The sequence below is a fragment of the Perca fluviatilis genome, chromosome 1, assembly GCF_010015445.1.
Source record: "Perca fluviatilis chromosome 1, GENO_Pfluv_1.0, whole genome shotgun sequence".
Classification (NCBI taxonomy): Eukaryota; Metazoa; Chordata; class Actinopteri; order Perciformes; family Percidae; genus Perca; species Perca fluviatilis.
Window position 1 is genome coordinate 38388467 of NC_053112.1, and position 27287 is coordinate 38415753.

At 45.0% G+C, this 27287-nt stretch overlaps 1 protein-coding gene across 4 annotated transcripts; it reads right to left on the bottom strand.

Annotated features, from left to right (window-relative positions):
* Positions 1 to 10970: 10970 nt before the first annotated feature.
* On the bottom strand, positions 10971 to 26826 carry LOC120563183 (axin-2-like). 4 transcript variants are annotated; one of them, XM_039807344.1, is made up of 11 exons: positions 26538 to 26826; positions 24105 to 25034; positions 21377 to 21517; positions 18492 to 18594; positions 16419 to 16559; positions 15408 to 15829; positions 15148 to 15297; positions 14810 to 15043; positions 14530 to 14622; positions 13811 to 13936; positions 10971 to 11217 (listed from the first exon to the last, which is right to left on the bottom strand). In XM_039807344.1, the coding sequence occupies exons 2-11, from the start codon at positions 24929 to 24931 to the stop codon at positions 11091 to 11093; spliced, it is 2364 nt and encodes a 787-aa protein (XP_039663278.1). In that variant the 5' UTR covers positions 24932 to 25034; positions 26538 to 26826; the 3' UTR covers positions 10971 to 11090. The 4 variants fall into 4 exon arrangements, with proteins under 4 accessions (XP_039663278.1, XP_039663286.1, XP_039663275.1 ...); XM_039807352.1 differs by lacking the exon at positions 26538 to 26826 and adding an exon at positions 26193 to 26210; XM_039807341.1 differs by lacking the exon at positions 26538 to 26826 and adding an exon at positions 25960 to 26185.
* Between the last annotated feature and the right edge of the window lie 461 nt (positions 26827 to 27287).

The window sequence follows — 27287 nt, forward strand, 5'->3', positions numbered from 1 at the left end:
TTATTGTATTACAAGCATTATGGGATGCAATGAGTAAAATTGAGCCTGGACTATGCTTATGTTTTGAATTACTGATTTCATGTAGGATGCAGCTTAACCTCGATGTAACCTGTGACACGCCAGATGGTTTGTTACACAGAACCATCTGAAAAGCCATCACTGGAAACTGTTTGGAAAAGTGCAGGCACGAAAAAGTCCTTGGCGGATGATTGGATGAAGCATATGTCTATCGCTGTCACTGTCACGGGCTAACTTCAACCAATCAGATCAACAAACCATATGACGGAGTTGGTTAATCACACTCTTGCTGACGCCAGAGAAAAGCCTTCAGTGCCGTTCTTTGCTCTTCTTTCAATCAATAACTATTCTCCAGTTCCAAGTCAGTTCTGGTATAATCGATGCTTTTGCAACATCTATGCTAACCACTTTAGGAGGCCTCTCCGTGTCGTCACACACTCCTAACCTACACCTGTAGCTGGCAGTAGCTCCTCGAAAGGATGCTGAATTGGCAGAGCCACAGTCGTTCGGGCACAAATGCATTACAGTATTGCAGAAGAGGGTATGACATGCAACAAAGGTCTCTGTCCAGAATCACACCGGGGAGGCCAGGAGGCCACCCTGAGGCATGTTGTTACCTGGTTAAATACATATGTTTATGCATTCATGTAGAGCTGGGCGATATGGAGAAAATCTAATATCACGATATTTTTGACCGAATACCTCTATCGGTTTTGCTAAGATATTGTAGGGTTGACTATTGGTGCTTTCACAAAATATTTGAACAAACAGTCGCCTCTCCGTGTCGTCACACACTCCTAAACTACACCTGTAGCTGCCAGCAGCTCCTCGAAGGATGCTGATTGGTCCGAGCCACGGTCGTTCGGAAAAGAAACGCTTCACTAAAAGCCTGACGAGATGGATTTTCCGGTGATGTCGGGATCCCGCGATTGTGATATCGCGAGAAATCCAGCTGCTGTGCAACGTAAACCTCAATTAGACCTCTGTCGGAAATGTTGATCAAAAGAAGTTCAAGTTCTTCTCAGTGCTTCCTCAAAACATTCCCTGCAGACAAAGTAGGGGTGTAACAATACAATCGATCTGGATCGATGTATCCATTCAATCGTCAACGATCCAATATCATCGATACAAAGGGAAAATATCGACACATATCGCTATCTATATGCGCCTTTATTTGGAAATATACCACTTTATATTTATTATTTTTTATCAAAAAGAGTTGATGGCATTTAATTGTAATGTCTGGAAGAGCTTAGTATTGAAACTGTCGTATCACATTTTAGTTGCTTTTTGTATATAAATATAACTGATTGTGTTGGGCTTTTGTATCGTCTCGTATTGATCGCAGGCCCCCTGAATCAAATCAAAATCGTATCGTGGCAGACTTTGTGATATCAGTAAATATTGTATCATTAAACTAAGAATCTATATAATATCGTATCGTGATATCAAGTGTGATTTACACCCTAAATGCAAAGTGTTAAAAAATCTGTCCATGCTAATACAAACCCCAATTCCAGTGAAAAAAAAACCAGAATACAATGATTTGCAAATCCTTTTCAACCTATATTCAACTGAACACTACAAAGACAAGATATTTAAGGTTAAAATGGATAAACTTTGTATTTTTGAAACTATTCACTCATTTTAAATTTGATGCTTGCAACACGTTCCAATAAAGCTGGGGACAGGGGCAACAAAAGACTGGGAAAGTTGTAAAAAAAAAACACCTGTTTGGAACATTCCACAGGTGATCAGGTTAATTGGTAACAGGTGAGTGTCATCTTGTTTCTCCTACTCTGTCTGTCTGTGTTTTTGTGTGCTCTGTTTAACTATTGTATTGTTAGGGAAATAGTATGTTGATTGTTAGTGTCCCAGCAATGTTGTTTTTGTGTACAGTACAGGCCAAAAGTTTGGACACACCTTCTCATTCAATGTGTTTCTTTATTTTCATGACTATTTACATTGTAGATTCTCACTGAAGGCATCAAAACTATGAATGAACACATATGGAATTATGTACTTAACAAAAAAGTGTGAAATAACTGAAAACATGTCTTATATTTTAGATTCTTCAAAGTAGCCACCCTTTGCTTTTTTTGATAACTCTGCAAACCCTTGGTGTTCTCTCAATGAGCTTCATGAGGTAGTCACCTGAAATGGTTTTACCTTCACAGGTGTGCTTTGTCAGGGTTAATTAGTGGAATTTGTTTCCCTTATTAATAAAAAAGCAAAGGGTTGCTACTTTGAATAATACAATGTAAATAGTCATGAAAATAAAAAGGAAACTCATTGAATGAGAAGGTGTGTCCAAACTTTTGGCCTGTACTGTATGTCCACCAGAATGTATGTCCATGCTATTGTGCCTTGTTTGTTATCTGGTCTGACAGTTCAGCTGTCTGTGTATTTGTGTTGATCTTACCCAACTGTACTTGTTTTTATGCTGCTGTCTTTTAGCATTAGTATAATCAACTTATTGTATAGGGCCAAATCTGTATGTATAATTGATAGCCTAATCGTTTTATCTCATTTTAGGGTGACTTCTCACCACCAGTCCAGGGACAGCGGATGTAAAATAGCCTCCAGGCTAATTCTCGCACTTTTTACTTTTATGTATTGTTAGCGTGCATTGTCCCTGACAAATAAACCTGAAATAAATAAAAAATAAATTATTGGGTATAAAAGGAGCTTCCCCAAAAGGCTCAGTCGTTCACAAGCAAGGATGGGGCAAGTTTCACCGCTTTGTGAACAACTGCGTGAGCAAATAGTCCAACAGTTTCTCAACGTACAGTCGCACGGAATTTAGGGATTTCATCATGTAGAGTTCGTAATATCATCAAAAGATTCTGAAAATCTGGAGAAATCTCATAATCGGCAAGGCCTAAAACCAACATTGAATGCCCGTGACCTTCGATCAGTGCCGGCCCGAGCCTTTTGGGGGCCTTAAGCAGAATTTGATTTGGGGGCCCTAAGCAGAATTTGATTTGGGGGCCCCACCACGAGGAGTCACCTGTGCTTGACGATTATTGACACAAATGTCACGCTATAATGTTACATTATAAATTAATACAGTGAGGTTATGTATTAATACAGTGACGTTTTCTGAACTACTGTCCCCCCGGGGCACAGATGCATAAGGACCCTCCCCCCCTATTCTATTTGTGCAAAAGTGGATGCAAACAACGAGGGGTGGTCTGGGGGTGCTCCCCCAGAAAATTTTGAATTTGGTAGATGTGATTTCCTGTATTCTGGTGCATTTTTGGGATGGTCAGCTTGAGAAGGGCAATACCTAAATTTGTTCAGATTCATAGCCTTTTGCTTTTTGACTTAATAAGGTAGTGACTTCACAGAACTACTTGGGCTTCAGGGCCAAACAATACTGACATACTCTGTGTTAGTAGGAAGTAGGGCTGGGCGATATGGCCTCAAAAAAATCCCTGATTTTTTCACAAAGAATCTGATTCATGATTTAAATCGATCCCCCCCCCACCCCCACTTAAAATTAATCTGCAGATGACAAATGACAAGATCTCACACACACACACACACACACACGGGGCATGTATAACATCATGATTATTCATGCCAATTTTATGTAAATATTGGTTTGAGTGTTTTCCCTATCATTGTATTGGGGGGGCGCCCTCTGTGAAAGAGTGAAAAAATGATATTATGCTATATATTGAACAAATTATATAATAATGTTATATATTCAACAACAACTAAACGGATGCGTGAGATAAAGCTGTTTTCACACATACAGGTAATTCACTTCTCGTTCCTCAGTAAAAGTTCAATTCATTTTAACTTTAGTCGCGCAACCTTGCCCCTATTTTCACCTGTTGCTGAGTAATGTACATTAACATGCCATGGTCTCATGAGTGTAGCATACCTGTAGCAAGCTCCTTCGTAGTAACTAGCGGTAAAAACAAACGTCGAAGAGGAGCTCCGTGCTACAGAGTGGCGATTGCTAGTTGTTGTAAGCCGCTACAGACCTCCGTCACAGCTCGGTCGTATCAGCGGCTTTTAGCTAGTAGATGTGTTGAGCCGCATCAGAGATCCTCAAGGAGGCGGTAGTTCAGTAATCCGAAAATAGGTGACTTTGAGCCGGGTACAGAGCACAATGTGCTGCCGGTCATTTTGGCGGAGATTACGGTTAAGTAAGTAATGAAACGATTAGTTAAGAAAATAACTAATGTTAGCCGCTGTCGCTGCCATGTTGTTTGTGTATCACTATGGCAAACGCGCGGGGGGAGGGCTGGTCCCATTCGGAACTACGGGAGCCCAGATGGGACTGTCGGCAAATTTTAAGAGGGAAAAACAACACTCGGTGGCCAGGGGCCCCAAGCCGCCGCTTAGTTCGCTTATGCCTCGGGCCGGCTCTGCCTTCGATCCCTCAGGCGGCACTGTATTAAAAACCAACATCATTATGTAAAGGATATAACATGTGGGAACACTTTGGAAAACCATTGTCAGTTAACACAGTTGGTCGCTACATCTACAAGTGCAAGTTAAAACTCTACCATGCAAAGCCATATATCAACAACACCCAGAAGCGCCGCCGGCTTCTCTTGACTGACGCAAAGTGGAAAAGTGGGCTGTGGTCTGACATTTCAAATTGTTTTTTCAAATCATGGACGTCATGTCCTCCGGGCCAAAGAGGAAAAGGACCATCCAGATTGTTAACAGCGCAAAGTTCAAAAGCCAGCATCTGTGATGGTATGGGGGGGTGTTAGTGCCCATGGCATTGGTAACCTGCACATCTGTGAAGGCACCATTAATGCTGAAAGGTACATACAGGTACAACATATGGTGCCACCCAAGCAAAGTCTTTTTCAGGGACATCCCTGCTTATTTCAGCAAGACAATGCTAAGACACATTCTGCACGAGTTACAACAGCGTGGCTTCGTAGTAAAAGAGTACTAGACTGGCCTGCCTGCAGTCCAGACCTGTCTCCTATTGAAAATGTGTAGCGCATTATTAAGCGCAAAATAGAACAACGGAGACCCCGGACTGTTGAGCGACTGAAGTCGTACATCAAGCAAGAATAGGAAAGATTTCCTCCTACAAAGCTCCATAATCAGTGTCCTCAGTTCCCACTTCAACACTTATTGACTGTTGTTAAAAGGAAAGGTGATGTCACACAGTGGTAAACATGCCCCTGTCCCAGTACTAGCTTTTTTGGAACGAGTTGCAGGCATCAAATTCAAAATGAGTGAATATTTGCAAAAGCAAACAATAACGTTTATCATTTTGAACATTGAATATCTTGTCTTTGTAGTGTATTCAATTGAATATAGGTTGAAAAGGATTTGCAAATCATTGTATTCTGTTTTTATTTACGTTTTACACAACGTCCCAACTTCATTGGAATGGGGGTTTGTAGTTTAAGTTGTGAGAATGGCATGCAACAACCTGATCTGTGATGTCCTTGGGACTTCAGATGAGGCATTGGTCGGAATCTTGCGCTCTTTTAAGCTAAATGTTTAACATGGCGACAGCCTCGTAATCACTGCCAGCCTCCAATCAGCCCATTTGACCCATCTCCTCTCTGCTACTCGGCCTTCAGTCATTAGAGGAAATGAAAGTGAACAATCCAACTAGCTTCTCTTGCTCTCACTTTCTTTCTCTCTGTTCAACCCCTTCTATCTGGCACAGGGTCCCAATGTTTATGCATTTACTGAGATTGCTGGCGGGATTGTCAGAGAAAAAGGAGGGTTTATTTTTTTTATTTTTTTTTCTCTCTTTCTTTTTTTTTCGTGCAATCTCTTGCCTTCAGAAACCATTAATGCCCATTCAACATCAACATCAAGGCACAGCTTTGATGTCTATTCTGGCAACAGACCTCTTTCTTTCTCTGCTGCCTGCTGCTCTCTCTCTCTCTCTCTCTCTCTCCGTCTCTCTATCCCCCTTTATCCCTTCCACTTCCCTTCGCTCACTCTTTACGCTTACTGTACAATCAAATAATTAAACGGATTGCCAGACAAAATGATTTTACCTGGCAATTAAATATGCAAAGCGAGTCGGCAAGCCGTGTATGAGAAGGCGATTAAAAAGGGGCCCACTGCAAATCTACAAAGGCTTCAGCAGCACAATAGGCAGCAGCCCCTGCCTGCCTCGCACACTAGCTTAGCCTGGGGAGTGACTGGTGCCTCTTTATACCAGTCTCACACAGCCATGTTTACAATAGCCCCAACCATGCTATGCCAATTAGCACAATGCAAGGAGAAATGAATGCCAGTGTTTGAAGAAAAGACAGGGATGAAAGTAGCGGCGTATGGGACATACATATGGGATGTATGGGGGGGACGCGTATGCTGCCAATGAAATGAAAGTTACACCACAGAAATGCTCGCATTTCATTGATGAAAAGACACTGTGAAAGAATCGTGCAGTTTCGAATTAAAGTGTGAGTTTGAGGAGTCAAAAGTCATGTTTCCGTGAAAGCTGGAACTTCAGAACCTGTGTAAAACCTGCATTGCACTTCAATAAAGCACCTCCTAGGACTGGAATGCCACAGAAAGGCTGAGAGCAGATAGCAGGGGAGTTGGGGGGGGGGGGGGAGCCAGAGCTCCTGATGTGCAAGAGAGGGAATGCGACAGTCAATGTCCATCTATCAACGCTCCGGTGGGGAAAAATGCAAGCAATTTTCCTGGATAGGTTTCCCTTCAAAGCCAGAGCCCCAAGAGGCTGTAAAAATAGAGTTGGGGAGAGGCTGGGGAGGGTGGAGGGTTACACCTGCCCCGTTCCAGACAGTTCAACAGAAACTAGCTGGTTCAGCCTGATTTAAACCCTACTCATTGTGCAGTCAAAAGTGTGGAGGCATTGATGTTAAGGTTTGGGGAGTATGTAATGCATTGATTATGTGTTGGAAGTTTCCCCCGCATTGTGCCTTTAGATGAAGAAAAGAGCCTTTTGAAATTAATCTGCTAATTGGGGTATGAAAAATACAAACTGTTTTGGGAGGGCTGCCGTAGAACTATCTTCTAAGGCAAAACACGGAGTGTGTACAGTATGTGCTTTTAGAAAGAGAAAAAAACCTACAGTATCTCCTAGATGTGACAAGCATTGGCGGCTTGTCTGTTTATTTATTTTTATTTTTTTTGTGCCATTTTGCCAGGAACGGGGAAGAAAGAAATGAGCAAATCATTTTGTGGGAAGTGAAAGCTTGTCAGTAATGACTGTTGTTATCTTTGTTACGTGGCTACCTCTGCTTTTGCCAATTGCAAGTCTCTTTTTTTATGTCAACTATTTGAATTGAGCTGTACAAGTGAGTGAGTCTGCACGCGCTCCCCGCCACTGAATTATTTCCCCCCCCCCTCCCCGTTGCTGAAGTGAAGCCAGATAATTGAGGCAAACATGGCTAGGCCCTCTGATAGGGGATGCAGGGTGCTTCATTAATGTTTGTGTTGACTGTCAGAGAGTAGCGCTGGTCCTCATTGCTCTTTAATAGGACCAATTAGCCCATGCCCCCATTTCCATGCTTAAACGTCTCCCATTTAAGTGCTGAATACAGTACTGAATACAGAGCGCACACATTTAACCACCGAGGGGGCTGTAACGCATCAAAAGGTTGCAGGCTTTTAGTGATTTCTGTTTACGCAGGGAATTATACAGCATTCATACATGAATTTTAAACCTGATTTTTTTTTGGTTTTATTCAGCACAGAGACATGTTTTTTTTTTTTTTCAGGTTTCCAGTCCAGCTGTTTGTGAAACTCCCGACTGTGTGACGCGACTACAAGACTGACTTTTATAAATCATTGGGTTTAAATGAAGAGTCACCTCTCCACACCTTCAATCTGCGTTGTCATTTTTTCTATCACAGCGCTGCGCCGCTTTCATGGTGACGACTATACCATTTCATTACTGAGGAAGACATGGAGGTTATACAGAAGGCAGGTAACTGTCAGGAATAATTATTGCTCTAAGTATTTACCAACAGGTTCCACAGACCTGTCCTACTGAGCACATTCTGTCAGTTTCACTATTAATCATTTCACTAATAGCATGGTGTGGATTTTGTTAATGTTACATTTATCATTAAACAGCTGATACCGAGGTTTTTTTAGTAGTGTTTTAACTAGCATTACATGTGTTTTGCATGGCTTTTACAGTATCCCATGAGAGGGTATGACATGCAACAAAGGTCTCTGTCCAGAATCATACCGGGGAGGCCACGAGGCCACCCTGAGGCGTCTTGTTAAACACTTGGCTGGTTCAATAATACTCTGCGTGCTGAATCCATGACTCGGGCTTTTCTAGATTTGCACGACTTCAAGAACCCCCCAAATCATACATATACGTTTATGCGTTCATGTAGGACTGGGCGATTATGGAGAAAATCAAAAAGGCACGATATTTTTGACCACGTACCTCGATATCGATTGTGCGACGATATTGTACGGTTTGTCTATATCCTTCGTGTTCCACTTCCGGGATTGCTCCGGATGCATGTATTTTCTGTTTCCTTCCTCTGTCTCTGTGTTGGCGTTCTAACCTCCGGTGGATTTGTGAGGACTATGGTTACCTGCTCCTCAGATCTCTGCAGGGTAAACCCAGACAGCTAGCTAGACTATCTGTCCAATCAGAGTTTTCTGTTGCACGACTATTTTACAGAGGCTCTGTGCCGAGCTTAGCCCCGCCCATGATGATTGTGATTGGTTTAGAGAAATGCCAATAAACCAGAGCACGTTTTCCTCCCATCCCGGAATGCTGTGTGGAGTAGCCAGACCCTCCTTCAGCGCGCTTTGGAGGAGGGTCTGGCAAAGTGAGACTACAGTAGGGTTGACTAATGGTGCTTCACAAAATATTTTCACAATAAGAGTTGTGATAAATAATCATCAGCAATGCGGCTGTAACAATAAAGTGGGTAAAGGCAAATAATAGAACAGCTAGAACAGTCTGGTAAATTCAGAAAATGACATCACTTGACTGCAACGCTGATGCCATATTAGGATATCCAAAATCTAAGACGATATCTAGTCTTATATCACAATATCGGTATATTATTGATATATGGCCCAGCCCTACATTCATGTGTCCCAGACAAACAGTTGTGTTGTGTATGTCCCTTAAAGTGGACACGGCACTCGAGTCCACTCTTGTCATGTCTAAATAACGCTTCAACAAATATAATATATTATTATGTATGATGTTCTCTCACTAATGCTGGGAGATTTGCTGGGATATGAAGAAAAGATATCAGGATGACGTTAGAAGTGCAGTGATTTCCAGTAACATTCATGAAAGAAGCAAATCCAGGCACAAACAGCTTTCATTTGAAAAATATAAAACTTTAATAAAGGCTACATCTCTCAATAATTACAATAATTATAGGTCCATGTAAATCTTTAAATGAAACTCTTTATATAATGTATAATTTACAGTTTAGATAGAATGAAACAAAACAAAAAGGTTGTGGTGTAAAAAAAAAAGGAAGAAAAAAAACATGATTACAGGATATTATTAAAAGCATAAAAATATCTTTTCAACATAAAACCCTTCTGAAAACCAAGGGATATATATTAAAACCCTGAAACAGGGTAGCACATGGTATGGCATCCATGTAGGCACAGGTGCTGCTGTACTCATAAAACACCAGCGATACTGTGTGTGTGTGTGTGTGTGTGTGTGTGCATCACATGTGTCAGTATCCATACTTCAGAATGCATAATTACAATGTATACAGGAGCTCTGCTATATACGATGTTACTGTAACAACATTCAAAAGGTATATCGGAGCCATAATTCTTCAACGGTTCTTTTTCTTATTATTTTCTGACACGCTAGCAGACTTCCTTTCGAGAAGTCGCTCTTTAGTGACCCAAACTTGTTCTTGTTAGCGCAAGTTATTTTGGTGTGTGGGCTGTAAACGCTGCCATTATTAGATGGTACAGCTTGTGCTCCAGGTCTCCTTCTCTGTGTGTATCTGCAACTGTTTTGACCCCCCACCCCAACCCCCCCCCCTCTTCGTGCAATGCCTGCTTCACAAACAAAGGCACAACAAAAAAAAAGAAGAAAATAAGTTTGAGCTCTGTCGCCGGACTGAGACAAAAAGAGAGGGGGGGGGGGGGAGAGAGAGAGAAAACGAGGGAGAGGAAATACTAGTGTGACAAAACCTAACATTACAAACTATCAGCAGCATATAAGACTGGGATCGACCATTAGAATAGACTAGGGGTGCGCCTCGTTAGTTGGGATCAGACAGGGCTACAAGGCTATGGGAGGTGCTAGGCTACAGTCACATCCTTTGTGTAAAAAGTTTAAAAATAAAAACAACAACTGAAAGAAATACTAAACAATATCACCACAGTATTCTCCCAACATTCAAAGCAGCTTGCCCATTGGCTGGAAATAGGGAAAGGGGGAGGGACACAAGTTTAAGAAGACTTAAGGAAGGGAGAACTTGGGGGGGGGGTTGTTTTCTTCTCCTTTAATAAATACTTAATAAAAACTTTCAACTCATGACAAAAAGCATCTCTATAGATAATACATGTATGTATACATATATGCATGTATGTATATGCACATGTACAGACGTTTGTTTTGTTTTGTAACGACGTTGGGAGCGTAACGTTAAGAGCAGGTCGGTTGGCGCCGTGGCTTCAGTGCCTGCGAGTCCGCCGCGCTGGGGCGTGAACGCGCCCGTCGGTCTCTCATCACATCGCGACACAAACAGTCCTCTGCATCTTCAGTGGTTATATTCAAGAAGAGGCGGGCTCGGGACCGGCCTCCAATCATCTTTCATCATCGTCCTTGTATTGGTCTCTCGTGTCATTCCCTTGTGTTTCTAAGGCTGATTGGTTGATAAAGTCAGGGAGGGGGCGGCACCTCCTCTGGGTTTCGGTATACTTCATTGGCTCGTCTTCCTTCAATCACTCCTCTTGTGCTGGATATATTAACTCTGTTTAGCTTAATATTAAGAAATAGAAAAAAAAAAAAAAAAAAGTCCAGAGTATTTTCTGTTAATTACAAAGAGTCTCTTGCTCAAGTTTTTTTTTTTTTAGGGACAGTTTAGCTTTTGGTTGGGCGGGGAAGGGCATTGGTTGGTTGGCAACAAAGTGGCTTTTTAGTCCATCCTCTCCACCTTGCCCAGGACCTTGCCCTCATACATGGGCAACACGCTGGCATCCTCCCACACCTCCTCAAACACGGCACCGCACTCAAACTCATCACTGGCTTTCTTGAAGTAGTACCTGAGGGGGAGAAACAAAGAGAGAGGTCCGTGATTAGAACATGCTCCGCGGAGGTGTACGCGGAAAAATTGGACACAAACGAAAGCTGACAGAGTGGCAGCAGGAGTGCATCTGATACATTTCAGCGCGTTTACACCCGCTTTGAGGCAACCTACACGACTACTTCCATATACGTGCTCGCACACAACTCCCTTTAGTCCAAATCAAACACAAACACACACTCTGAGAGCCAGAAATGGATCCTGCTCAAAACAACTTAGTCATAGCCTTCAATGCCATCCCGGCACACTTCAAAGGCAAGAGCCTGACTCCACATCACACCGCTGCACAAACAGAGCTGAACCCTCCGTTTAAACACTCCCTGTGATAATTCAAGCTGCTAGAAACAGCCTGTTTGTGTGTGTGTGTGTGTGTGTGTGTGTGTGTGTGTTCATCCGTGTGTGCTTGTCTCCTCATCCACTGCAGGCCACTCTACAGATACCTAGCTGTCCTGCAAGGTCTTATTAAAGTTGAAGGGTTAATTAGAGGCTGTCAAAAGGCCCCCTCTCCCCCTCCTCTCTCTCTCTCTCTCTTCGGCAGTGCCCCCCACCCCTGTGTCTCCATGGCTTCTAATTGGGCTGGCTGTCAAATGAAGGGCCTTTCTGTCACACAGGTTGGCATTCCAGGTGCCTGACAGTCTGCCTGTGACTGCAAGAGCCCACTCCGCACATAAACACGCACGTGCCCTATGATTCTCTCTTACACACACTTGCCATTACAGACACAGACACACTTTGGGCAGCTTTCCGATCACCAGCGGAGAACAGAGGGAAAAAAAATAAATAAATAGGGAGCAGGAAGGGGAAGAAAGTGCGGGGAAGCGGAGCGCAGGCCTTCCCTGGCTCGGTGAGTGGGTGTGATAGGTTGGATGTGGGCCGAGGGGCTTTACCATGTGATTGTGGGGGGGGGGGTTCTCAGTCTCCTGGAGGTCACAGGTCACCTAGCTAGCCCACTCTTCTTCTTCTCTCAAGCAGAGATAACTCCCAGGGTTAGCTTGGTCCCAGTGACTGTGAAGTCTCCTGGAGCTCCTAATGATTTCTCCTCTCTACTTTCAACCCAGCAAACGATCAGCGGGAGGGGATTTAATGATAAGCTTTGTAATGGAAAAATGCCTCATTTTGCCCATGTGTGCCTGCGTTCGGAATACCAAGAAAGAAAAAAGAAGAAGAAGAAAAAAAAGGGAGAAATAAAAAGCTGCTTTATGAGCAATCGCTCAGCTTAGAGTCATTCAAACAACACATGTAAGGAGGGGCGTACGAAAACGTACACATCCAGTTTTATTTGCCATGTTGATTGTAATTACACGCAAACGAAGGAGGAGGAGGTTTGTGTTACCACAGCTGCAAGACGTTCCACTCAAGTGTGCAGCGATGAGACAGAGGGGTGATGGCATTTCAGCTAAGTTTCCCTCTGTTGTCTAAGCTGTGCCGGGCAGGATTTAGCCTTTTCCTCGTCATTAGCAGAAACCAAATAAATCCATTACCCATCTCAATTTAATTGGCTGGATGTTTTTTGCTACATTTTCACTCACAAACAGTTCAAAGTCATCGCTTTGTATCAGCGAGTGAGACAGAGAGAGAGAGAGAGACAGAAGGAGTCTTTCTATTGGAACATGTTTTATGTGGCAGGATTTTTCTCTCTTCGCAACATCTGGCACCAATATCGTCTGGCAGAGCCGCGGCGTACTGTTCTCCACTGTACCGCTGCCATGTCCAAATTAACCAACTCCACACATTCTACTGCCATTGAAGCCAGACGCTTCATCCCCACCTCCCCCTTCTTATTCGCTCGCTGAAGAGTTATGGGATAGCAGGGGTGCAGTGACTTGTTTGCAGGCCTTCTCTCTTGCCTAACAAGCAGATGTGGCCGTAACTTGATGTTGATGTCATGGGGCATGCGGGCTTTGGGTCTTTTCAGTGGCATACCACCTACGCAGTACTGGAACTGTTACTTGACGAAGCAAGCCTGCGCTTCCTGATTTAAATGTCCTCAAACTGCCATTATATTTTAAATGACTTAATAAGTTCTTACATTGTTTAGGAGTTCCCCCTCATCATCTGACATTCACAGGAGGTATTGTTTTTTTGCTGTGTTGACTGCTATCAGTCATTAACAGAAGAAGGTGCTTGCGGCATTTGATTTTAATGCCTGATGCAATAGTGTGGAGGAGGAATTTGAAGGCCTCGCAATGGTCTTTGTGCACAAAATAAAATGGCCCAGTCTTCAAAGCCATATTTATTAAGGCTGCTTTACCATGGAAATCAGTAGCAGATGTGGGGGGAAAAAATATGCTCCAGAACCCCCCCCCCTCTCCTCTCTCCCCCTCTCTCTGTAAGCTCTGAATACAGTGGATCAGCCCAGTTTCTTTTCAACTCCAGTATTTCACACTCCCACTCAGCAGACAAGCATATACAAGTACAAAAACAAATGCCCATACGTACGCAGAACCCTGCTACAGCGTCAACCCCATCCAAACAACGTTTGAATAAACATCTATCCGAGCATGTGCTAGTGTTCTGTGATTTGTGAGCCGTTGTCAGGGGTTTATAATTACCGGTAGTTGCCTTTCTTGCTAAGCTGTTCCTTGAAGTGTCCCAGGGTGAGGCAGTGGGTCTTCATCATGCTGCGATAAGGAATCTCCTCTCCACAGAAGAAGTAGGTGACCACTAGCTCCTTAGACCTGGAAATGCAAAGATGAAAAGGAGTATGAGAAGGAGTCCGACTGGCAAATGTAGACAAAGAGGGTATAATTAATTAAGGATGCCAACAAACAGCCGGCTCACCCAAGGGTCAACCAATTAAAACTAAAAGCAGCCTCACAGTCAGGTGGCTGTAGCTAAACATCAAACACCCAACCCATTCAAAAACACATGTAGTAAGGGGGCCGATACATTTGAGTTACCAGGGGCTACTTATTGCATCTTTGTTGGGTTCCAGTGGTGAGTGTGTGTGCTGGGAGACGGGTGGGTAGTTAGGATTCCGTATTAAAGCATGTTTAATCTTAAATGATTAAAAAGCGAGAGAAGAGGAGTTCAAAGACATAGCTATGCTGACTCACAACATCTCTCTTTGAAGGGAAGAGTGAGAAAGTATGTGAGGAAGAGGGTGGGAGAGAGAGGGAACGCTTAAAAAAAAAAAAGTGTCTAAGTGTATGAGAAATGAAGTCTGGAAAACTAGAAAGCAATTGAGAAAGAATTTAAGAAAAGTTTAGTGTTAGAAACAAATATTGCACGGTAGATTCAAAAGGAGCGCAGTAAAAGAAGAGCGCCGTACTCGTCTGTTTGGAGTCCAGGGCTGGCTCCGGTGGGGAGGGCGGCTGCCGGATGGCTCCTGTCTCTCTGAAGGCTGCCGGCTGCTGTTGGATGCCTGTTAAAAGTCACAGAGATCAATGACAAATCAATAAACACATCAGTATGAAGGAAAACCAATGGACACCATTTACAGTGTATTCTGATGTGGTCAGTGGCACGTGGAAGATGGGCAACATGTTGGCAGTTTGAGTTTGATGTGTGAAACTAAATGTGTGTTTTCGAGTGTGTCCACATTTGCCTACTTTTGTTTTGGTGGCTTGGAGACCTCTTCTAGTCTGCGGCAGGCCTCCTCTAGCTGTGCCAGGGTGTTGGGCGGGGGCAGGGGTGGCATGGCCGGATCCTGGATGAACGGGTGGCCTGGGTGGTGGCCGCGGGGGTGAGCCCCGCCGCCGATGCCGCCTCCACCCCAGGTGGAGTGAGTCCGACCGGGCAGAGCCTTGGAGTCAAGCGGGCTGGACTTCTTTAGGCCTTGAGTGCTGGTGGGTATAAAAATGGCCAATATATCACACCAGTTGGGAACTCGAGACACTGGTGTCGTGTGGTACAAATAATGTCATGGCCATTCCTGACCGACACTCACCTGTGTGGCTTGTGCTTGCCCTGCCTCTCACTCTCTAGGATCCACTGCCAAACATTCTGAGAGCGGTCAGTGGCGTCTAGGGGTAGGCGTGGGGAAGACACGCCCTCATCGATGGCCTTGACTGGCCGTCTGGACAAAGTGCTGCAGCGACTGGAGGAAGAAGGAGTGGCAAGTTAGGACCAGTGAGGAAAGTTTAAGAAATCGGGAGGTACTGAGGGCTAATGTACAATGTTTCAGCACAGCTCAGAAGTTACACTCACGCAGGGGTGAAGTCGGAATAATTGGCGCCCCCTGGAGGGCAGAGGCACTGCACGCGCTGAGCTGCCTCGGCCTCAATCTGCTCCTTGGTCTTGGGCCCAGCGTGGTGATGGTGAATGTAGTGGTGGTGGATGTGCTTTGTGGACGGCCTGCCTGCCATCAGAACCTTGGCAGCCCCGGGATACGCGCCAAAGAAGGGCCCGTGGCCAGAGGACACCACAGCATCGGTCCGATCTGGGGAGCGGGAGCGCGGTGAGTGCCGAACCACACCTGGTGACTGGCAGCCAGGTGTCTTCAGGACACGGGATAGGTGCTCGTCCAGGATAGCCTGGGGGTCTTCCTCGCACTGGCTGCCAGACGGCAGCAGAGGTTGATGGAGGGAGGTGCTGCTGGTCAGGTCACTGCTCTCCTCCCTTTCCTCCTCCTGGCCAGGCAAAGACAAGTACAGCAAAGTTAAGGCAACTGACAAAACACTTACACACAGTCACATGTGGGAAAGGCAGCAAGTGGAGGAATTTGTGTCTCAACTTACACCAACTTCTGTCTACCGTACTCTGAAGTCAGTGAGAGCAAACGCCTGGATAACTTGATTTTGAGTTTCCTTTTTGCCGCACAGTTATCTTCGCTAACAGGCTTTCGGGTGCGCTTCATCTATAATGCAGAGTGTGCCTGTGCTTCACAAAGAGACTGGCACTACACATACTCAGCAAACGTGCCACTGGAGAGTTACTAAGTGCTAACTATTTGAAGGAGCTTCAAGTGTGTCTAGAAACATAAGTTTGAAAGTTCCACCAGATGAAGAAGTGGAGAACAGAGTAGCTAAACCAAGACAGACTTTCAAATCCCTTGGTCTCGTCCCTGTTCTTCGACATGCTAAAGCGGGCACAAAGGCTTTTGTTGCACAATATGGAACCATCGTCCCGAGTTAACTTGGATCCAAGTTAGAATTTCTAAGTGGCAGCCGTGCTTAACGTTGGTGGAGGTGTCCGACTGTTACACTAGAACATCCGTACCTCCTGGATCTGCTGCAGCCTCTCCTCCAACGAGCTCATGGTGTCCTGCTCTCGCTTCAGCTTCTCCAGCCGGGATATGAGCTGGGCAGCAAAGGCTGAGGGCTCAACGGGGGTCATTTCCTTAGGCAGCCGATGCGTCCTCTGCAGGGTAAACAACACAGGGGGGAAGGACACATTAGTGTGTGTGTTTGTGTGAGTGTAACTAAGTAGTGTTTTTGACAGATGCAATATGTTGCAGTAATCCACGGTCCTATCTTGTTCCAAAAAGCCTGCTACTGTTCCAAAAGGCCTAATCCAGTTGCCCTTGCCCTCGAGCTAACCTGAACCTTCTCCACCGCCCGTCCCTCCCCAGATCTTCTCATGCCCAGTGCCCTTGGCAGTGCCAGGCTGCTGGGTGAGGGGGAGAGAATGGGGTAGCGATGGCGGGGTAGCAGTTGGTCTCGCTCGGAGGGGAGGCCCCCTGCCTGCACCCTCTGTAGCCCTACCAAGCCATCAGCTAGGCAGCCTCTGAAGTCAGCACACTTCAAAGGGCCCTTGTCAAACATCAAACGCACACTAGGGGTGGGAGGGACACGCAGCTTTAAATCTCCGAATAAAAGCCAGATATCGACAGAGAAGAGAGAGTGAGGAGAGTAGAGGGGAAGAAAAAAGGGAGAGGGGGACAAAATTAACAGCATGAAAAAAGAGGAAGGGGATTGAGATGTGCGTTAGTGAAGTGGCAATGGTGGCAGAGAGAGAGAGCGAGACAAAGAAGGAGGGAAAAGAGGGAGGGAGAGGATAGAGGAGTCAAATACTGGGAAGATCTGAGGGGAAGTAGTAATTTATTTTCCGGCTGCATGCAGGGCAGCTCAGAGGTACTCTAGTCACATTATCCTCCTTTTTCTTTAACTATATGCACCGGCTTCTCTCTCTCCCCCCTTTATTATTATTATTATTATTTTTTTTTTGACTTTTTTGTTATTTGGCACACTGGCTTTCTTGATTTTGACTCTTTTTTTGTTGTTCCTCTCATCTCTTTGTAGACACGATGAAGGGAAGAAGAAGAAAGGCAAGCAGAGCTGCTGGCAAAGGAGCGCCAGCCCTGCACGGGGCCCCCGCTGCCTGGGGCTGGTGCATCATGGGAGACAGAGCCATCTCCAAATCAGGAGGGAGACATTAAAGGAGTGCAAGTGGGAAAGGAAAAGAGAGAGAGAGAGAGAGAGAGAGAGAGGGAGATTGAGAGAAAAGAGAGCGGAAGAGAGAAAAAAGGGCAGAACAGACAACACTTTCAATTGCATGCACACACCACACAACTCTTACACATACACATACTTGTGTTTGGATATGAAGACAAAAGAATTTCACATTTCTTTTCTTGCCTCAAACAGACCTGCCTCCCAACCTGGTGGTAATCTGTTCTAACCCAGTTCCCTATTGTACCTTCCCACAGCAACTCCAGCAGGTCAACAAAATCTTGAATTCAAAGCACATATACCGTATGACCCAAATACTAATGGGACCAGGTATCGGGGTGGGAGTGGAATTGAATAGTGATGTAACTCCTAGTCATCTGCTGAGATGTAAACTTTAGTTTTGGGAATCATTTAGCAAGCCAAGGAGTCATATTCATGTTGAATTCAATCATTGCCATTACCACCGTTGCCATGTCTATTACCTATGCTATAACCACAGCCATCATTGATGCATAAAAGATATGACGCTATGACCCTTTGTGACGTGCTATAGTTACTGAGACGGAATACAAAGGTGGCAACACAAGTTTATATTTACAGCCCGACAGAAGCTACTGGGAAGAGGGGAGCTTGAAAAGGCAAAAGAATATGTGAAGTAGTATGCAAATCCTGCCTTTCATTTACCCTGACTTTTATATGAAAAAGAGCCGGGGAATGAAATATATTATTCTGTCACAACAGCTCTGAAAATAAATAAATAAAATAAAGCACAACTCCTCAGGGGAATCAGGACCCAGTTGTCTGTCAGCGTGTAAAAGTTTGAGTTTAGCAGATTACCAAAAAAAAATAAATAAAAGGAAACACAGAGACAGGAAGTAGAAGTTCAGGAAGTAGGACTTACAGGAAAGTGGGGAAGAGTTATCTGGCCATTGATCTTGACACTTCGATGTATCTCTCGCTGGAGTTGCTTCTTTGTGCCCACCTTATATGGAGGGATTCCATCTCTGTAAAGAAACAAAGATATTACATTAAAAAAGAGAGCCAAAGACCACTCAAAATGACTTTTATTTACAATTCATTTGGTCTATTATAGCCATCTATGTAGTGGATGTTATTTTTCTTAAGTTACCACAAAGCAATCATGCCAGTCACAACACCTCCACACCAACTGTTGGTGCATTAGCGCCATTAGCCAATCTTTGAGGACAAAGGGCCCTTAGGAGGCAGTTCATTATTGAAGTGACCGACACAACACCACCCAGTAACCCCCCACTGGGCACATTACAGCGAAATCAAAAGGCCAGGGAGCCCTTGAAGCCAAGGCAACAAAAACACACAACAAAACACACCGGGACAATGGTAAAGATATGCTAAACATCCCACTGTGGGCTTCAAAAGAAGAGCCCCGCCGATAAGATTACATCAGTCCTTGTCAACTCTGACAGCGATTGTTTAAAAAAGCAGACGACTTAGCGCTGAACTCGGTGGCCGGTTTGGAGACGGAAAAACTACAACAGCCTAGCGAACGCCGTTTAAGTGCTGCTGGCTTTGTAGCTCTGATATATTAATATGAAAAATAGAGACGTAGCTAGAAATACCAGCGGTCTCCGGACAATTAAGCATTTATTCTGGGAATCTCATTCTCCATTTTTCATTCTGTGTCTTCTAGCTTTTCCAGTCAGCTGCCACTTAAGCTGGGCCAATTATCTTGGCCGTTTTGGCTGCTCAGAAGTGTCTGACCTAGCCCAAACGCTACTTTTTCTGCTGCCTCTTTGAAATCTCACACTCATGCACATATGCACCCGCTGCCATCTTCGTTTGGCAAGCGCTGTGCTGTGAGCCTCTGATCTCAGCAACATCAAAAGGCTGGTTTGTAAGATAAGGTAATGTTTGAAGTTGGTGCAGCAGCATTCCCCAGCGTCCAAGTAAATCCATAAATAAGATATAAGCAAAAAAAGAAACCCCCTTTCTTCTACACCTCCCCTTCCCAAAACAAAAATCTTCCTTTTTTTTCTTTTTTTTTCCTAAAATTTTTTTTTTTTTTTTTTTTTATCTGGGAAATGAGATTCAAATTTGCAGTGTGCCTTTTAACCACTGTAAAAGGACACACTAATCAAATTGTTCCCTCGAATGAGAGAGGAAGAAGCTGCGTTTTAATTCCAAACCGTTAGGGGTGCGGGGAGCCGGGGTCAAGGACAGGAGAGCTCGCTGTGTCAAAGACCTCGCTGAGAACTATTCAAAGAAATACGACTTTGAACAACAAATCTATTACTTCTTCTTTATTCCCCTTAGACAAGCTCTGCAAGTCATCATTTCAGAGCGACGTCGTCGAGAAGAATCAGACAATGGAGCCGAGCTGCCGATATCGCCCGCGTTGCAGCAAGCTTCTTGTAAGTCGCGCCTACTACCAAAATCAATGCTTCACAAACTGTACCCTTGAGACTACAAGCCATCATCCCTCAAGGCGCAGGAAGAAACACAGGAAACTCTTCAAAACTAAAACTCAACAGCCCAGAGGAACTTGGGCGCTAACGAGAACCTCAAACTTATTCGGGCAAAACATCACTCCCGCACAAAGCTCGCAACTTCTCCTATCGCCAAGTTTTGTTTTTATCGGTCCAAACTGTCGGGCGCCCCCCCCCTAGCTAACCACGTGGGGGCTTTGTCCAGGTTGGGGAAGAGAAAACACCCGTGGACTCTTTCATGGTTTCATGGGCCCTTACTTTATGGGGATCTCCTATTCAGTTGTGCAAGTCATTTTCAAAGCAGCCAGCCACCCTCTTATCCCCCTAAGCTCCCCTCACCTAACAATAGGCTGAAAGCGATTCAGTTAAGCCCTTTATACTCCATGCACTTTATTTTCTCACTCCCTTGCACTTCGAGCCTAACCACTACTGCTATTGGCTCTGGAGGGTGGAGGAGAGAAGCTGGGGAGGGTTGGTTGGGTGGGTGAGGCGATTTTTTTTTTTTTTTTTTGGGGGTGCCCTAGTCTGGCCAGGGGGGGGGGAGTTCCTCATGCCGTGTCCCAAGGTTTAGAAATGAGTAACCCCTGTGAAAGCCTCACAGACACATGATCTCAGCACGCCGCAGAGGCCAGTGGCAGGAAACCGACCCACCACGTGAGTAAGCCTCCTTTCATTTGGTGCCAACATTTTTCAATGAGTTTGTCTTGAGGCCCGAATGGCCATTTCCCTCCCCCCTGTCCTCCAGCTCTTCAAAGGGAAAAAGCGATTAGATAATATGAAAAAAACAAGTCTGTTGTGGCAGAAGGGTGGGTGGGATGGATACATTTCAACTTCGAGGAAAATGAGGCAACGCCCCCACCCACATCAAGACGTTTTTTTTCACCCTTCCTCTCCAGCCTGCAACGCATCAGAATAAACTTCAAAAGGTCCTCAGACATAATGACTTTCCCAGAGTTATCTCCCTGGAGGCCACAGTAACAACTACACGTTAATAGAATTACCTGGAGTCAATCACAGAGGATAATTAAAATACATTAGGGCCGTTATTTAGCAACAGTGCAGTCCCTTGGCTTCAAGAAGCGCTGAGTCTGTTGGAATACCACGCCAAATATTTTTCTTCACACCCCAAGACTTTTTTTTTCCTGGAAAGGTGTCGACTGAACCCTGATCCAGGCACGCTTAGATACTATGGAAAGAATACAAATTCAGAGCTTTGGCCAGGATCAACTGAAAGGAAATAAGCCGTTTGAAGTTGCCACATTATCTGGGTTGAAATGAAACTGACCAATCAACTTTTGGGATTTCAAAATAAACCACTTACACACTACTGTCCGTCATGGACATGGAATCATCTGTCGTAGCATCACTGGAGATCTCGCTGTCATTGGCACTGGTGGCAGGGGCAAAAATGTAGCCGGAGTTGACGAAGTAGGGGCTGGCAGGGTCTCCTCGCCGGTGGGACCTGCGAAAGACCCAGGAAGAAATTTGCCGTGTTTTAATGCGATGTCCCTCTAGGCCGTGATGTGAAGTGAGGACAGTGAAGAGATGCAACAGCCGGGTAAAGCTTACACGCTCTGCATTTCCTTTTGGTATTCATTTCGTCACATTTGAAAAGCAAATGTGACAGCTTGCAGTTTGTTTTGTTGACGTTTCCTTTAGGTTTCTGTAATTAGAGTCACTTTCATGAGCATTTGGGGCCAGAGGAATGTGACAACACTATTAGAGATGGAGATGTGGGCTCTCTTTCATGTCCCTCCTCCCTAACATGCAGGGGTTGTGTGTTTTGGGGACTGAGGGGTGATGGCTGGAGTGGGTGAAGTGAGTAGCCCTTCTGTGTGTGAATGAACAACAGCATTTCCATTCTTTTTCTCTCTTGTGTTATCTCCACACCCTTTTGTTTGATGATACTCCTGCACTTTTCCACTCTGAAACTCCACTCTCTCTTTCCTTGGAGTGTTTTCTCCTCCATGCTCTCCCGCTCCTTTCGCTCTCTCTCTCTCTCTCTCTCTCTCTCTCTCTCTCTATCATCCAGTCTGTGGCCCCTCCTTTACCCATTCTCCCCTGCTTTCCTTTCTAAAGTCTCTCTTTCTGTCTCTCTCTCCTGCTGTGTTGCATTCCTGTTTCAGTAGTGAAGGGGGTGGACAAGGAAGAGGGAGGGAAGAAGAGGAAGGGGGAACTTGAGCTTTAAAGCGGGAGGGAGAGAGGAAAAGGGGGAAGGAGGGCCCCTTTCTTTATGAGAATGCCTTCTGCCGGGAGTGCTGAGAGGAGAACCCCAGCATGACTAAAGCCGTAGGCCCCAAGCACAAACCTGACCTTTGGAAGGTCCGCGCAAAGAGTCAGGTATTTAGCACAGCTGGGCTCTCTGCACCCCCCGCTCTCTTTCTCCATCTCTTTTCTTTCTTTCATGATCCCCCCCCCACCCCCCTTCCTGTCTTTCCCCCTTCCCCTACTCTTGTCTCTCCCTTTCTCTCTCCAAAGCATGCTTAGTCTCTGTCAGACAGATTTTTGTTTTCAAAAAAGAGAGATAAAAGTGCTGGATAGAAAAGAAAGAGGAAGGAAAACAGTGACACACACACACATCTATGGCAAAGTGGGATTGGTGGTTGAAGCTGCGGAACTGAGCTGAGGATGTTTTGTTGTTGTGTTTTTCTATCACTTTGGAGTTGAGTATTGGGAGGTTTCTCACAAAAAAAAGGAGGGGAAAAAAGGAATTTGTGCAGTGGCAAAATTAGTTCCACATGTTTGAGATGGAAATTGGTTGACCTAAAGAGATGGTGAGGGGCAGGGGAAAGGGGGAGAGGGTGGGTGACAGAGGGGAGAAAGAGGGGGCTCTATCCCTCCCAATTTTCTTTTAGTGAAAAACAAGAATGCAAGGGGATCACACCAGGAAACCAGGAGATGCCCACATGTCAACAAACCTTGTGCTTATTGGTTCCTGGTACTCAACATGGGCCCTTTCAAGCAAATGAGTAACTGTGCTGTGATGTTATCTGACATCTTTTCACATGAAGGATGAAACACTCAAGGGAGTGTTTAAGCTGAGTTATTAGAATCTTTACACTGTTATTAAAAGAATCATGCGGAAAACATTTTCAATTTCTAGTCTCACTTTAGTTGCCTTGAGAAGGAACGTATGGATTATCTATAAATTGGACTTTTCTACCAAAGTACCAAGACATTGTCCGACCTTTAAGTAACAATTGGGTCCAGATGTGAGGACAAAGTAGTTGAGTAAAAAAAAAATTTTTTTTTAAAAAATAAAAAACTTTTTAAGCACACTTTGATGCAGGCTCAAGCATAAAATCCACAAAATGTTCCTGGCTTGAAAAGATTTCAGCTGTTGGACAACGTGTGGGACGAGCTCTTAAGATAAAAGCCCAAACGCCTTCCACAAACAGCTCGGCTTTCATCTCTGACCAAGAGAACAATATCTCCGTTTGGCATACGACTGGCTGCTAAAGTTCTCTTAACTCTGTATTGGCTTTTCTTTTTGGGTTAGGGGGGTTTTGGTGGCCGTAGTTTATACAATAACTATATGGCTTTCGGGGGTAGAACAAAAAGAGAAACTACAGCATGACTTTTACAATAGCATCATACTGTCATGTAGCTGTAACAGACATGGGGGCTTGGTGTCTGAATTTGTGCCTGAACTGGAGGAACGGTTTCAAAGCACAGGAAACGTGGGCAAGCCAGCAGAGGGCTGCCTGCAAGACACCATTTACTTAAAAGGAAGACTCAGATCCATTGATGTTTTGTACCCACCCCGTGCCTCCACCCCTCCAAGCCCTTGACTAACTGGAAGGCAAGAGGGCACAAATATACAGGCATGTTCCTCTGAGACTCTTTGATCAAGTGCATTTATCTCTCTCTCTCTCTCTCTCTCTCTTTGGCATTTGTGAAATAACTGCCACTTATTCACTGTAGTTTAACTTATGAAGAAATAGTGATCACGAGGAAAGTAAGCAATACTAATAACAAAAAAAAAAAGAACACATGCACTAAGATGTAATAAGACAGCCATGCGTGCTCTAGGTGAGCGCTGCTCTTACCTGCAACTATTCTCCAGCACTTCAGCGGCCGTCCGGATGGTAGCAGTAGCCCTCAGGGTTTTCGCAGACAGTCCGACCACAGAGCCTAACGTTTTTGCCTTCAGGTCATTGCAACTCCACTCCTCTTCCTCCATTAGAGGAGGAAGGTATCCGCACATTAGCTTGAGGCTGCCGAGACCGCCGTGGTTCATGTACGCCGCGTTTTCGCAGCCCGTGCGCACGTATTCGAGGTATATGTCAGAGGTCAAAAACATCTGGTACGCGTTCTCTTCCATGTTGGACTGGATTTCCGTCTGTGCCTGGTCAAACATGGCTGAGTCTATTTGCTGCTTCTTAATACTATCCCTTATGAAGGTCTTGGTGGCGGGTTTCAGCTGCTTGGCGACAATGCTGTTGTTCTCGATGTACCGCTTGAAAATAACTTTGGCAACTCGCGACGTTTTGGTATCCTTTAAGTCCATCTGCCTGAAGCCGTTGCAGGCGAACCAAAAGTCCAAAGTGTCCACGCAGTTCTCCCGCTCCAAAAAGGTCCTAAAGAGGTGAGCGCCGTCTTGGTCGCCCAGGAGAAAATGCAGAGACTTTGTCCACCGGACTAAGGGCGAATCCGGGGACGCGCTGCCCTCTGGTTCCCCGAGTCCATCCTCGTTCCTCCGCGGTGTGGAGCCGGGAGGCGCGGCGGGGGTATCTTTAACCTTGCTCTGTGCTCTCATTTTGGCAGATCTGCTGGGGTCGAAGCATGGCGCCTCTCCCTCCTCCCCCGGTACCGGAGGACGAGGAGCATCTTCTCGGAAGCTACTGCTGATGTGCTCCGTAAGCGCCCTGCTCATGGCTCCGGCTCCGGTTGCGGTGTGAGAGCGGCTCCGCTGAGCTCCAGCCTAATCCTCCTCACTCTCTAAAAGCAGCGGGGGAGCTTCTCAGCTCCTCTTCACTCTGAAACACAAAGTATTGATCTAATCAAAGCCAGATCCTGCTGAACTTCAAAGAAAGACATCAAGTAAACAGTCCCTTTCAAAAAAAAAAAAAAAAAACCTCGCCGGGTTCACAGAGAAAGGAAATATGAAAGGCTCTTTTCGTTTCATTTATCTATTTATAATCTAAATGAGAGATCAACTGCAGCCTGCATTCTCAACGTGCATTGATCTGTCACATCAAAACCCATTTTTACAAGAGTAATCATCTCACACAGCCTCGCTCTTCACCAAAACCGTATTCTCACAACTGTGGCTTACATGTGTTTCCCTAACGAGTCCATGTCACAGGCTTCAACTCCAATTAATTTCCAATCTGTTTCGGACGACAGTACTGTACCCCTGCCTGCATCACACACACAAACTCGTTTCCACTCGGAGCCCACACTTGTCCTGACTTACCACCCGAATGTTACAGACGAGTGGGAATGCATCTGATCTGCTCCACAATGACCTTAAACGTCGTAATGTACGAGGGGTAAAATGCCCTCGCGGGAAAAGCCAGTCGCTCATGCGTAAATGTAAGCGATCAATCGCCTCAATACCTGCCCGAGAAGGCTATTACAGGAGCTTATTAAAGCCACAGCCCGTGTAACGTGTCTTAACTACCAACACGGCAGAAAGGCTCGATCTATTCGGAGTAAAAAAAAAACTCCTTCGGAGTCTGAATAACTGTACTCGGAGCCTCAGCGCCAGATCTAAAGAGACTTTACCGTAAACGATACGCGGCTAAAACGACATAAACTGCGTGCTTGGCTGTTACAAATGCTACACAATAATTCATTCAGGCTCTCAACAGGCGGCGTAACTCTACAAGCATAATCTAACCAATTCTAAAAAAAAAAATCCAGTGGATGAAGGCGGAATAAACGTGTAAAAGCACATACCATCGCAGAGCAGATCCAATCAGAGTAAAAAAACCCGTTAAAAAGTTGAAATATTAGGCTTCTCCATTTGCAGTAAAGCCTAATACAGTCCAAAAGTGTCCGAGCAGTAATCCAGCACAAAAAAAAAAGCGACGACGGACTATTTAAAGCCTGTGCCGTGGCACATGTGTCCTATCTCTCTGCAAAACAAGCGCTGTATAGTTGGATGTACCCTGTCCCGTTCAACAACTGACCTCAGAGTAGGCAGGCTCAGTCCCTATGTAGATCACTGGGGGTGTCAAAATCTGGAGGAGGTAAAATAGGGGGTGGAGGAGGAGGAGGAGGAGGGGGGCTCCGATTGAAGAATACATCCCACTTTTTTCCCAGCTAAAAGACGCACCACCCGACGAATATTCGGTTTTTATCTAGACACAAACACACACACACACACACACACACATAAGCTTCTTATCTATCTCACCGTATTTCTCGCCCACAAACAAGAAACATAGCCGGCATTTCTCAACTTCAAAGCTCAGCAGCAGCACATCAAAGCGGCCAAGAGAGGGGGCCTGTGGAACAGCTTTCCTACAACTTACCATCCATGTACCCGAGCAGCCTCCCTTTTTTGAAAACGTAAAAAAAAAAAAAAAGTATAAAGTAGTCCAACAACAGCCCGCGCCTGCTACCGCTTCGACGCAGTTCTCTGTCCTGTAATGTCCTGTCACATATGGACAATTTGAATACAGCTGCGAATAAAAGAGAGTTTTGCCCCCTCGACTTTTCTCCCCCCAGGTAGTGTTTCAAGAAGTCATGACAGGAGGCAGAAATCCTCCGGGCTGTTTCTAAAACCGACCGGGCTGAAGGTTTAACTGTGTGGACTTCAAAGGAACGAACCGCTGGCCTGGTCCCGGAAGATTTATAAAAATAAAAAAAATATATATATACAGCGTCTGATCTTCGCAGCGACCAATGAAAAAAAATAAATAATAAAAATAAATAAAATCAACTACAATAAAGATAAAGGAATACAAACCGCTACAAATGACCGTTTCTCGTGAGCAAACCCATACATTTAGATGTTCGTAAACGTTTAATAAACTTTTCTAGACAGGGAAAGGATTTACACGTATGCCAGGACCTTATCAAAGACAAGGCAATCTAGAGCCAACTCCCCCGAGGCTTTGGAGCGTCACAAGTAAGTGATCTTCCGCGCCAATGGCGTTATGCTCCCAGTCCGTCCGTGTGTGTGTTACTACACAAAGTTTCAACAGAAACACAAAGCAAACAAAAGCGATACTTGTGTTGCCCGTGGCCTCTCCAAGTGACAGGGGGGGGGGGGGTTTAGT